This window comes from Mobula hypostoma, chromosome 11, assembly GCF_963921235.1.
Source record: "Mobula hypostoma chromosome 11, sMobHyp1.1, whole genome shotgun sequence".
Classification (NCBI taxonomy): Eukaryota; Metazoa; Chordata; class Chondrichthyes; order Myliobatiformes; family Myliobatidae; genus Mobula; species Mobula hypostoma.
In genome coordinates, this window is record NC_086107.1 from 20,358,458 (window position 1) to 20,372,257 (window position 13,800).

Consider the following 13,800-nt stretch of genomic DNA (forward strand, 5'->3'; position numbering starts at 1 on the left):
TGCTGTTTGAAGATGCCCTTTATGATGGGGAAGGTTGTGCCTGTGATGGAGTTGGCTGAGTGTACAACATTCTGCAGCCTCCATGATGGTCAGCTGTGTGCTTCACAACCTTGCACTTAGGAGAGCACAGTCCATGCCACCAGCCTTAAAAAACACATCTGATGAAGCAAGTGGAGAAGGAAGAGAGTCTCTCTCTGTAACCATCTCATCAGAGTGTTCTACCAATAAAATTAACCCCAGTTCTAGTCTGTGCCATTTCTAATCTTACCTTCTCTCTTTTGGCGAGATTGTAAGGAAAAAAAACAGATTAATGTTGGATTAGTGCAACAACACATTTGATGCCATCCCACACTTGATGGGCCGAAGGACCTGTTTCCATGCTGTGACTCCAAAAAAATATTGTTGCTTAATTGTTTTACTCTAACAGTAAATTTCCAAATGGACTCATTAATTCCCGTACAGTGATGGCAAAGACTGTCACCTCTGGCCAGGGGATGGGAGCTAGTGGTGAGCTGCACCTGCTTAAAAAAAAGTGCCTATCACAATGAAAATCAAAAAAAGTTGCAGATGCAGGAAATCTGAATTAAAAAAAACACAAAATACTCAGAAATGCTCAGAAGTCAGACAGTATTTGGAAAGAGAAACAGGGTTAACATTTCGGGTCAAGATCATCGCATATCAGGCTGATTGGTGCAGTTAAGGGCTACTTGATCTATTATTTAAAACAATGTATGGTGTAGGAGCCAGCCCAAGCTTCACACTTGCTTCACAAGGGATGGATGTGGTCATACTTAACTTTTGTGGTTTCATGATCCCCATTGTTCTGCCAACCTCTGGGAGGGTATGTAGTTACCTGTGAGTGGCACCAAATAAATACTCTCCCAAACATGACCACAGATATTAAGAAAAAGTTTTTTAAAAACCCTAGATATTTAAAAATAATTTAGAGACATATTCAACATGCAAATTCATTTGGGAACATTATTAGGTTTTAAGAAGGCAATTAAAAATACAAACACATTTTAGTGAACAAACCCCTCTATATAGACCTGCTAGTTTAAAGTGAAGGGGCCAAATACAAAGTACATTGTGACCTAAAATTCAGTACCTTATGATATTCCCCTGGATCCTTTGCAGAGTCCAGCAGTGGAGCAGAAGCCATATCCATTGCTCTCTAATCTTCTGCATGTTCTGGGTGTCTATGCTGCACTGCATTATTCCACAAGTTCCTTCCAACTTGTTCACTGTAGACGCTGGCCGTTCTCTGCAAAACTGCTGAGTAGACATCGGTACGATCTGGTGATTACTATTTGGGTCATTTTCCTGTAATGGCTGACTTATTGGGGTTGTGTAAAAGGTATGGATGTATGATGAAGAGTACGTTATAATTACTGTGAAGCTCGTTCCATTTCTAATTATTCGAGACTGTTGATGAATGTGTGAACAGTGCATGCACCAGCAATTGAAGCTGATGACGCTTGTTTTAAGGTACGTCATTTAGATGGTGCTCTCAATGATGTTGACTCTGCGTGTGAGATCTTTGCTCTTCTTCAGGCATTATCTCTTCAAACACAGCCCTGCAAGCTTGACTCCTGTTCTTCATTTCCAGAGTTCTCTTCACCCCTCACCTGTGACATTGTTGTTCTTTTTCATGCATTGCGGCACATTGGGTGGCATTTTTGCCGTTTCCGTAGCATTTGACTGCTTTTTTACGAGGCCGGGCTCAAACCAGCATAGATGGAAAGCATGCAAGGAGCTGCCCGGATGGGACCATTCATCTCGAAATCTGGTGCTGATGCCACTACACCACTGCCAGGCAACACCTGTCTGGTGTAACACAAATGCGATACAGTTCATCCATCCTTCTTCCAATGCATGGTCTGAATATCATTGTGATCGATCTCCTGTTACTGGATACAAGCAGCATGAATTTGTACTTTTCCAAATCAAACAGAGTGGGTTAACCACACATTCCAGTTTCTCCTCTGTCCATTTCCTGATGCTGTCCAATTTAACCCCCTAATATTGCTATTAACATTAAAATCTCGGGGTCCAAATGGATACCATCTGATGTTTGCAGCCTTCCGCAAAAGAGAACTGACAGCGTCACAATGCCTTCTTTGGGGTGGGGGGGGGTGGTGGAGAGAGAAGGTGATTTCACCATTGAGTTGGAAGAGTGAGGCTCTGATGACCACATCCTGTACTTCATAATCTGTAAACGAAAACTTAGGATGAAGCTGTCAGTGAGCTGAACTGCAAATGAAATTCACTTGCCACTGACTACAATGTGACCTCCAGGATTGAATTAATCCTGATCAATCAATACTGATCTACCATTAACTCATATTATCCATGATATTGTATTTATTTATTTTGCTGATTGATAATAAAATATTGGTGATATATCAAGAAAATGCTTTGGCATTAAAATCCGTTTGCCAATTCCCTCATTTCTAAAATCAACCACGATACTTTCAGTATGGTTGTTTCTCAATTATCCGAAGACCTAATTCTTTAAATTCCTGAAATTTTCTTGCATTTTTTTCCAATATACATGTTGTAGCTTATCTGCTGACATTCATAATTATTTTCTTGTATTTTTTTTGAACCAGGTATCAGTAGTTATTTCAATGCTTTCATTCCCTTGCAGTACCCTAAACCAAGACTGCCAAATGCTGAAAATTAAGTAACTAATGCAACAAATTACATTTCAGCAAAAGCTTAAGCAATCAGTAGCTCAACTATTTTATGCTTAATTATAGTTAAATAAGTTACAAGAAAATAGATTATCTGGTTTTTCAAGCAGACTTCACTATTTCATTGGATCCTGGCTCATCACTTCCATAAATATTCCTTTTTTGCTTTGTTCATTTTGTATTTAGAACTCTTTCTGTCTCTGTACGTGTGTGTCTCTCTCTGTGTGTCTCTATGTGTGTCCCTCTGTCTCTGTCTCTCTCTCGCTCCTGTACCATCATGTTAACTTCCTGTGATTCATGTTCATGGTCATCCGAGTGCAAAATTTCTCCAACTCTCAACTTTAAAGCAAAATTCTGCTTTTCTTTCTCTAAACAAAGTGGAACAATTCTCAATTTTTCATATTATAATCAGTCTTACTTTCCAATTCCTTAGCTATTCAACCTTCTGCGATTCCTTTACACAACACTTTCCTCCCTAACTCGATTATTGTTGCTAATGAATTAATTTGAAAATCGGAAATTACCACTTTATTGCATTAGCTTTTCGAGGTACTACACTGAGCGGGAATTGCTTGACCATTCCAATAAGACATTGATTAGTGTTTTATTTATTGCAAATTGCATTGATATACTCTAAAGAGCAGGGGATCAGATGCTTCCTTCTTAAATTATTCAGGAATGATAGCTAGACTATATTGTCTATTAATATTTGCCCTGAGAAGATGGTTATGAAAATTTCTCTTGAAGTCTGCAGCAATATTGCTTGCATGTTGATGTCCAGAAGAGCATCATGATGCAGCTATGGTGAAGAGAATAATCATTCAATCAGATAAAAAGAGCATAAGTCGTAGGAGCAGAATTTGGCCTTTAGTTCCATTGAGTCTGCTGCTCTGCCATTTCATCATGGCTGATTTATTATCCCTCTCAATCCCATTCTCCCCATAACCTTTGACACACTTACTAAACAAGAATCTATCAACCTCTGGTTTAATAATACCCAATGACTTGACCTCTACAGCCATCTGTGGCAATGATTTCACAGATTCAACAATCCCACTGCTTCTGATAAGATGGCGGGGGCCTTGGATGCAGTGACCTCTTTGGATCCAAATAAAGATGTAATTGTGTGTCCTTCACATCTTTTTTACAATTGTATGACACTGCTGGAGATTAGGAACGCCAAGTGCTGCAGATCTACCCACTCGAGTTGCTCAATAGCAGTGGAACTGAACTTGATGTGTACTGTGTTGTGTTGCATCCCACTTCAGCCACCCAGGAAAATAGGTGTCAGAGGCAATGTGCGATCAACAAATGGTGCAAATGATTGTCGTGGACATTTTTATAGTGATCACAAGATCCTGTTTGACATTGGTATTTTAGAGCACTGTGAGACCAATTCTCTAGTTCATTGGCAAGACGAGAGGTGAGCGAGCTGCATTACCTTGGATGTTTCGCAAACCAGGCCCTCTTGCCTCAGGGTCGTCTGCTGCAGCCACCAGGGAAGGAGATGCTGGAGATGGCTGTGTGCCACTGGATTCCGGGCTAGGTTGGGGGAGGGGCTGGCCCCTCCCCTTGGTGCTGCTCTCCAGTGTTCGCTGGGTAGAAGAAGAGCTGGACTGTGTTAATCTGAGACTACATTTGTGTGAGATGAGGAACTGCTATGGATTTATTCTTGCAGAAACATGGCTCCAGGACAACATCCATGTGCTATCAATCTACAGGCCATGACAGTCAGAGATTTGGGTTATATAATTACTTTTTTTGGTATCTTTATGTTTTTCTGCTCTCATAATTACATGTACAAAATATGCTGTGACTGTGTTTTATACCTTGGCCTCAGAGGAACACTGTTTCATTTGGCTGTATTAGACAGTATAATGACAATTAGGCTTGAACTTAAACTAAAGAAGTTTCTCCTCATATCCAATGCAACAAAATAAATTGTGAATTTGTTTGGACGCATCTGCAAAACAGACTTTCCGCCGTCCAGGCGTGGTGTGGACAGGAGCATCAGCAGTGATGCATGATCTGTGTTGTGGACTTGCAAATAAAAGAAGTTTAATTCTTTGTTGCTCTTCTCTTTCTTGTTGATAGAAGTCAGGTGGCCAGAAACTGCTTTTGAATTGCATTTGTTGAATAGTTGCATTGCACCATGTAATTAGGATTTAGTGTTGCTGTAGTGTGTTAGTAATGGAAAGGGATGGATGCTGATTTTAGTAATAGGAGTGCGGATAAGTGGACCACACTACCCTGAAAAGAGCTGAATACTTTTTTTAGTGATTGTGTACAGTATAGATTGGTAAGTGCTGGTAGCATTCTACAGTATGTAAATGCTAATTGATATTGATTTCATCAAAAGTGGAGTCATTATGGTGTCATTTGGTTCAGCTTACAATTAAATACTATAGCATTAAAGTTATTAATAGATCTTATTTGGATAATAGTTTCTTGTATTTTATTTCCCTTAAGGGTTTGGTTTGGAAGCGACCTTTCTTCTTGTGGTAGGCTACTCACATAGCAAAGGGGTTGCGATTTCATTCCTTGTCATGGCCGTTGGCTTCAGTGGCTTTGCTATATCAGGTAAGGTGACATTTAATATTACAATATACTCTTACCTACACAGCATCCTTGGGGAGAGGAGTGTGTTGGTTGCATGGGAATAGCTCCTAAATAAAAGGCACAGTATTCTATACGTAGCCTTGAAATAAATTTCTGTTCTGACATTTCCTTGCCCTTTTGAAATAAATGCTTTGTACTGCAGATCTACTGTATATATTTAAGGCTGAATAACATTAGTGCAAAACAGAACAGAAATAAATCACAAGAATGAGTGTATTCACCATCACATGAAGTACCAAAGCTTCAAAAAGTTGCCAGTCAACCTCTAATTGCACTGATCTCATGTATAAATGTAAATGAATTAAAAATATGCCTTCACACTTCACACTTGGAATAAAATTCACGGTTTGAATGTTTTATGAAGTTTTTGAACATTCTTAGAAATTGTCAGTAGTGTGAGAATTCAGGATGCATAACTACAGAATAAATGAGAGTTCACTGTATTTGCTAATTGTTAGTTACACTAACGACACTGTTATGTTATAGGTTTAGCATGTAGTGTTTTTTTTCTTGAATTACTCCATAATTCTATCCTTTATAATTCCTTTTGCACATCCTAAATGCATTGTTATGGGTTATACTGGTGAACGTGATTGGTTCTGTTCAGAATCAATAGCGTGTAGCAGTTTAGAAGAACTGAGGTCCAGGACTTCCTTAGCCTCAGTGGGAGGGTTAGTGGGCAGGGAAGAATGAGCTGGGGGGAAGCATAGGCATATCAATCAAATCGCAATTTCCTTGGCCTTTGCATTTGGGAGTCAGCTATTGGACTCTGCCACGGGTAAGAGCTGCTCCAGGCTTCATGAATCCAGTCATTTCAATGCCAGCAGAAGAAAGATCCTTTGTATTTGTTTATTTCAGTCAGCATAAAACATTGAAGAATTACTTGAGATTTTTAAAAACATCATCAATTTCGAAAAATATAATTAGCTATATTTATATTTTGTTTTTAAAATATTTTGAATGTCAGGACATTGAGGCATTTTAAAAACCGTTAACTTTTACAACTTGATCAAATGGGATAGGGGCTTTGATGACAGGTAAGGGCTTTCATCGGATTTTCAGGGGTGTGATTTCATTGGGCCAGTGAAGGTGCTGCCACCCCTCAAGCCATACTGTTGGAACCCAGGATTATTCAGGCCAGCCAGGAGGACCAGGCAAACTTGACTGTGAGCTTATTGTAGGCAGTGATTCAGGGCAGGGTACCCACGCCTGGCACATTGCAACAGACACTTATACTTAAGTATTTTACTTATTCATTGTTTTCCCAAACGTTTATGAAACAGCCAAATGGTTCAGCGAACAGCATTTTGTTTCTCTGAGGAGTATTTGTCAGTTAATAGCACTTCTGTGATATGATTGAATTACTGCCACCTTGACAAGAAAAACAATTTTCCCAGGCATATTACTGTGGACTATCTGTGGCCTGATTTTTCATTCATAGTTAATGAACTTCAATGATGAAATTATGCCAAAATTGTGTTTGATTTAGACTCAAAAGAATCCTAAGCAGATAGTAATAATATTCAATGGAGCACTTCTCATATTTGACAGATATGAAACGCAGAATGAGATAAATGGTTTACCTCCTTTAAAAAAAAAGCTCAGAAATGCAGTCCAGACCATGTCAGTGAGAATTGCTTCATCTGCCATAATAATCACACTCAATGTTTCTAGTTAGTTACAGGAAGCAGGTCAAATTCATTTTGTACGACACCTGACAGTAAACGAGACAATATATTTTCATTAGTCCATGCTCGATTTTACCTCATCAGGTAGTAGATTACTACATGGTTAAATTATTTGTTTGTTTGTAATTTTATGTGCTAGAGTGTATACCAATTGTAAATTTGTCCCAAAATATTTTCAGATGAAAGGCATTAATTTTTTTCTGATATTTACATTTTATTCTTATCAGACTTGTTTGTTGGTTTAAGAACCACATTAGATATACTAAATTGTATTGGAAATTAAACTAATAACTTACTTTAGATGGAAAAGGAGTTCAGTATCCAAATTCTTATTTAGTTTACATTGCAGAGGGCATGTTCATAATCCTTTTCACATTTTTCAATACAGGTTTCAATGTTAACCATCTGGATATAGCACCTAGATATGCCAGTATTCTCATGGGAATTTCCAATGGTGTGGGGACATTATCTGGAATGGTGTGCCCTCTGATTGTTGGGGCCATGACCAAAAACAAGGTACAGAACTGATAAGTCAACAACTGTTGAACTCCAGTAGTAGATTTTAAGCTGTGACATTGTAGTATTTTTCATTTTTAAAATTCCCACTTTTCTTTACTAATACACTTGCATTGCAGATTATTTTTAGTGTTTACTCACAATGGCAAAAATAGTTAAAATCTGGTTAAGTAGATTCTTGAACAAGAGAAAATCTACAGATGCTGGAAATCCGAGCAACCCACACAAAATGCTGGAGGAACTCAGTAGGCCAGGCAACATCTAGGAAAAGAGTACAGTCGACGTTTCAGGCCGGAAGCTTTGGGCAGGACTGGATAAAAAGCTGAGGAGTAGATTTAAAAGGTGGGGCGGGGCGGGGGGGGGGGAAGAGGAGAGAAAAGCACCAGGTGATAGGTGAAACCTGGAGGGGGATGGAGGAAGTAAAGAGCTGGGATGTTGAAGGAGCACCAGAGGGAGGTGACTGGCGGGCAAGGAGATAAGGCGAGGGAGGGAAAAGGGGCTGGGAAATGGTGAAGGGGGGAGGTTGTGGGCGGCATTACTGAAAGCTTGAGAAATCGATGTTCATGCCATCAGGTTGGAGGCTACCCAAACGGATTATAAAGTGGCCTCATCATGACAGTGGAGGAGGCCATGGACAGGCATATCGGAATGGGAATGGGAAGTGGAATTAAAATGGGTGGCCACAGGGAGATCCCGCTTATTCTGGCAGATTCTTGAATCACTTGCCACTTTAAATATTAGGCGAGAATTTGTAATATCAATGATTGAATTGGACCTGCTTTTAGACCTATCCCTACAAACTTCCTTTCAAGATATACATGGCCACAAATCTGATCTTCTCCTGCCTCTTAGACTTCCCCCCAGGGTCAGGGATGAGTTATTTTCATGCTGGTTTTGTGGCCTCTGGTGTGACTGGTGAGGTCAGTGTGAGAACTTCAGTTTCTTTCACGGATGGGCAGGATAGGCTGAGAAGTTTGTCAGATGGAGGATTTCTGCTGCTGCTATCATTGTTACTGCAAGTACACCCTGTACCTCCCTGTACCACCCTGAATAAGCCTTCTCCACTTCGAGTGGTCCTGGGCCACAGATTCCCAGGAAACAGTAGAGTTGTTGCATCTTTTTGAAGGATGCTCTCAAAGTCTCCTTTATTTTTTTTTCCCCCTTGCCTGCTTTATAATCCCTTCCTGTAACAGAACTAGGAATGGGGGTTCAAAGCTCAAAGTAAATTTATTATCAAAGTACATGCCTGTATATGTCAGCATATACAACCCCAGGATTCATTTTTTGTGGGCATTTGCAGTAGATACAAAGAAACACCATAGGGTCAATGAAAAAACGTGCACAACAAAATGGACAAACAACCCATGCGCAAAAGTCAACGACTATGCAAATATAAAAAGAAAAACAATAATCATAACAATAAATAAATAGCGATAAATATTGAGAACATGAGGTGAAGAGTCCTAAAAAGTGAGTCCATAGGTTTGTGGGAACATTTCAGTGATGGGGTAAGTGAAGTTGAGTGAGGTTATCCCCTTTGTTCAAGAGCTTGATGGTTGAGGGATAATAACTGTTCCTGAACCTGGTGGTGTGGGTCCTGAGGCTTTTGTATCTCCTTCCTCATGGCAGCAGTGAGAAGAGAGCATGGCCTGGATGTTGGAGGTCCTTGATGATTGACACTGCTTCCCTGTGTTAGTGCTCCACCTAGATGTGGTCAATGGTGGGAAGAGCCTTACCAATGATGGACTGGGCTCTATCTACTAATTTTTGTAGGCTTTTCCTTCGAGGGCATTCGTGTATACATACCAAGCCATGATGAAACTGTCACAATACTCCCAACTGCACATTTTTAGAGCATCCTGAAATATGAATCTTCATGGTCCAGATTTTCCAAGGTTGGATGACGGGTCAATGAAATAGCATGTGCTGTTGACCTGTTGTGATGGTAGGCAATCTGGATTGGATCCAAGGCAGGTGTTGATATGCTTCATCTCCAGCCTCTCAAAGCACTTCGTCACAGTGGAAGTAAGTACTACTGGACGATAGTTATTAAAGCAGGTACCACATTCTTCTTGGGCATCGGTATAATTGAAGCCTACTTGAAGCAGGTGGTTATCCCAGGCTGCCAAAGCAAGAGACTAAAGCCGTCAGTGTATGCTCCAACCAGCGGATCGGCACAGGTCTTCAGTACTTGGCTAGGTGCCCCATCTGCGGCAGATGCTTTGCATAGGTTCACACTCCTGAGGGATGCTCTCACATCAGCCTCAGAGACTGAAATCAAAAGTTCAAAGGGGGCTGTGGGAGCTTGTGCAGTTACCTCCATATTATGTCAGTCAAAGCAAGCATAAAAGCCATTGATCTTATCTTGAAGTGAAACATTGTCACATATGCCTCTTGGTTTTACCTTGTGGGATGTGATACCCAGAATGAGGTCTCTAGAATGATCATACTTCAAAATGTTTTGATCATCCTAAAGTAAAAGAGTCACAATCCAGATGCAATTTTTGCTGGAAAAAAATGTAAACTATGCAAGTTTGTTTAGTAACCACATTTGTGATCATTCTGTATAACAAAGCCAAAATTATGATTGCAGGGTATTTTACTTCATATATTACCGAAGAACAGAAAAGGGAGAAAAGCATATCAAAACTAGAATGCTTTGAAATATTATTTAAAATAATTCATAAATTCTAACACATACACTGTTAAACTTAATGCTGCCATATTTAAAGTTTATTTTGCTAATCAGAAAAGAGATTCCGCAGATGTTGAAAATCCTGAAAAACCCACGCGAAATGTTGGGGGAACTCAACAAGTAAAGGGGCACTGTGACTGCATGAGGTTACTTTGTAGCATTGTTGTTCTACTTGTGTGAATTATGAGGGTATGAAGATTATATGGGGAATGGAGGAATATGGTTCATGTACAGGCAGGAGGGATTAGTTTCACGGTCAGCACAGCCACTGTGGGCTGAAGAGAATATTCCTATGCTTTACTATTCTATATAAGGATGCTAACTTAAGGACTCATGTGCATTTCAGTTGACTTGGCCTATGTTTTATTTCCTCAGTTGATTAGTGCTGCAGTTAGGGCAACACGTTACTGCACCAGTAGTAAGGTTGAGATTGGTTTGATTCCCGCCGCTGCTTGTAAGGAGTTTGTAAGTTTTCCCTGTGACCATGTGGGTTTTCTTCGGGTGCTCTGCTTTCCACCCACATTCCAAAGACGTGCGGTTAGGGTTAGTGAATTGTGGACAAGTTATGCTGGTGCCAGAAGCGTGACGACACTTTCAGGGTGCCCAGCATGGTCCTTGTTGACTTGATGCAAATGGCGCATTTCACTGTGTGTTTCAATGCACATGTGACAAACAAAGATATTCCTTAACCTGGAATAGATTAGTTTTACTTGTCACACGTACATGAAAACATCATTGAAATGCATCATTTGCGTCAATGACTAACACAATCTGAGGATGTGCTGGGGACAGTCTGCAGTGTCACCACGCATTTGACACCAACATACGTTACCCATGTCTGACTAACCCGCGAGTGTTTGGAACGTGAGAGGAAATCGGAGCACCCACGGGAAACCTACACAGTCAGAGAGCATGTAAAAAATCCTTAAAACAGCAGTGGGAATAAACCTGATCACATGTGCTGTGAAGTTACGTTATGTTAGTCGCTAACACTACTGCGCTGCGCTTTGCTATAACCAAAGAAAGATAATTAGCTCATTAGACATTGGTGTTTGTGGGAACCTGATTACCAAAGGCAACTACATTTCATAAGTTATTGATTATCTTAATACTCTCTGGGATGTACTGCAGGCCACGGGATAAATACATACATGTCTGCTTCCCTTCACAGAGTCAGAAAGAGTGGCAGTATGTATTTCTAATTGCGGCACTTGTCCACTATGGAGGAGTCATATTTTATGCATTATTTGCATCGGGTGAGAAACAACCTTGGGCAGACCCTGAACAGACAAGTGAAGAAAAATGTGGTTTTATACATGAAGATGAACTGGCAGAAGAAACCGGTGACATTACTCAGAATTATGGTACTACAAAGTCTTACGGGGCCACCACTTGTGGCAATGGTGGTTGGCCTAATGGATGGGAAAAGAAGGAAGAATTTGTACAAGAGGATGTGAAAGATTCTTACTACTGTAAAGGCCAAGAAGGAGACTATTCATAACAGGGAAATAAACAAAAAAAAAGGTCTATTCGATATTTTGTATTGTGTCTAAGATTCATTGTGATTGTTTGCACAGAATACTGTGGTGTGAATGTCCACACGTAAGAATGACAATTGTTAACTGTGTACAATTTAACAAAGCAGCATTTGAGTGCAATCTGTATAAAATGGTGACGTGCATCATTTCAATCCAGGCTTTGCCATTTTTAGAAGGACTTGGGCTTCTTCAGGATCTGCTGGTTGGCCAGCAAACTGCCAGGAAATTTAGTGGGGATATCCAAAATGACTTATCCATTCAAATGGAAAGACTTGCAGCTTAACTGGATATCCGTTCAAATAAAATAAATCCTAATGTGAGTGTTTAGATGAATGTCTAGTAATGAATTGTATTGTTGAGTTTTAGATATTAAAGTAAATCTTACATAATTTCAGTGGATCCAAGCCAAAGTTTAATGCATATTATATGAATATTTAGATACTTGGTTCAAAAAAACTCAAAAATTAGTAAATTTAAACTCTATATTCAAAATATGCATTTTCCTTAAATGAGCATTTTTATCTGTGAAAACCCATTGAATTAATATGTTTTCATCCTGGTTAGATGTTTTATAAAAATGCACGTGTCATTATGTCCATGTTAGATGTGTAGTGAAATTACATTCAGTTTACCACCAAACCAAACAAATGGTTATACAAGTCTCGCCATTACCATGAACAAAGTATGCAAAGACAAAAAGTTGTAAAGCACACATAATGAGATAAATTTATCTATTGATATTCTAGATAAGTAAATAGCTTTTATAAATGGAAAAAAAAATCACATATTTATGATTCATCTGTACTTGAATATAATTAGCACTTAAAAGTTAGAGGTTATTTATCAGATAAAGAAGTTAAAGCTTTGCAAAATTTTAATTTACTGTAAAAAAAAACTCTTCTAGCAAAATCTACCAAAACCCCAGATGTAGGACCTGCATCTGAATATTTGACTAAAGAGCAGAGAATAAAAAAGGACAGAATCAGAGTCTTCATTGAAAATAAAAGGAAGCATGCCTCATCAGATTCAGAATTAGTATCAGGCAATGTCATTTTGGCTAAACCCATTTCCTCTCCATATTACTGGATTCAGCAAAGACTGCAGTATTTGTGTACAAAGCAATAAACCCACATAATCAACTGCATTGTCTTGTACTATGTGCTCCACTACTGTAGTTTGATATAGCTTTTGGTTGTAGGTAATTACTACGCTGGATTCATCAGCACCTCGTTCACTTGAGTTACTTCATTCTCTAGACTAAAATTCTGCTCCACAGATGATGACAGTCCTACTCATTAATGGTACAGTTCGAGATGTATCAACCATTTGCTGCTGTGCTGTATGTTCCAGATGGTGCAGGGGATGGGTTTTTTTTCTGTTTGTTGGCTATACCGTACTAGTGGATGGAGGCTGTTTTAGTGTCCGTTGTCCCAGTATACAAGTCAGGAATGGCTTCTGTTACTAATGAGGGAAACCTACTTGATCTGAAGGTATTGCCCTTGCTTTGTGCCTCAAAGTGATGTGTAATGTGATCATGCCATTGCTGTGTACTTTGGAAAGATGTGGACTGTATCACTTTGTTGCTGCAAGAAGTGTTAATAAAAATCTCTATCTATACTTTTACATACAAGTTACAGTATGTTCTTAAAATTCATGGTATAACTATAATACAGTATATATATCCAGCATGTATTCCCTGCATAGTATAAGTTTGTCAAGAGGACCAGAGAGGTACTGGGACAGATTTTCAGAGCATGGCAGTGTGGAAATTAGAAATGTGCTTGTGTTATCTAAATGTCAGCACCAATGATGGACTTAACACAGAGTTCTGGGATGCAGACCAAGCATCCTCAGCAGAATAGGTCAGACAAACATACCAGACCTCTCAGATTTATGAAAGAGATGGCATGGGTATATGAAATGAATCCTTTCCTTAAAAAGAGAAAGCCAAACATAATTGAAAAGGTAAGTGCAGGTTTGTTTTTATATAACGTTCAAAGTTCAAAGTAAATTTATTATCAAAGTACATATATGTCACGATATGCAAA

The 13,800-nt window shown here is 39.3% G+C and overlaps 1 protein-coding gene across 1 annotated transcript in view; it reads left to right on the forward strand.

Moving 5' to 3' along the window:
- Positions 1-13,370, forward strand: part of slc17a6a (solute carrier family 17 member 6a) — a 53,442-nt gene extending 40,072 nt beyond the window's left edge. The window contains exons 10-12 of the mRNA XM_063063143.1: positions 5,166-5,276; positions 7,392-7,519; positions 11,386-13,370. Of these exons, the coding sequence (XP_062919213.1) occupies positions 5,166-5,276; positions 7,392-7,519; positions 11,386-11,715 (569 nt within the window). The 3' untranslated portion in view covers positions 11,716-13,370. The remainder of the gene's footprint in view (positions 1-5,165; positions 5,277-7,391; positions 7,520-11,385) is intronic.
- Positions 13,371-13,800: the final 430 nt, after the last annotated feature.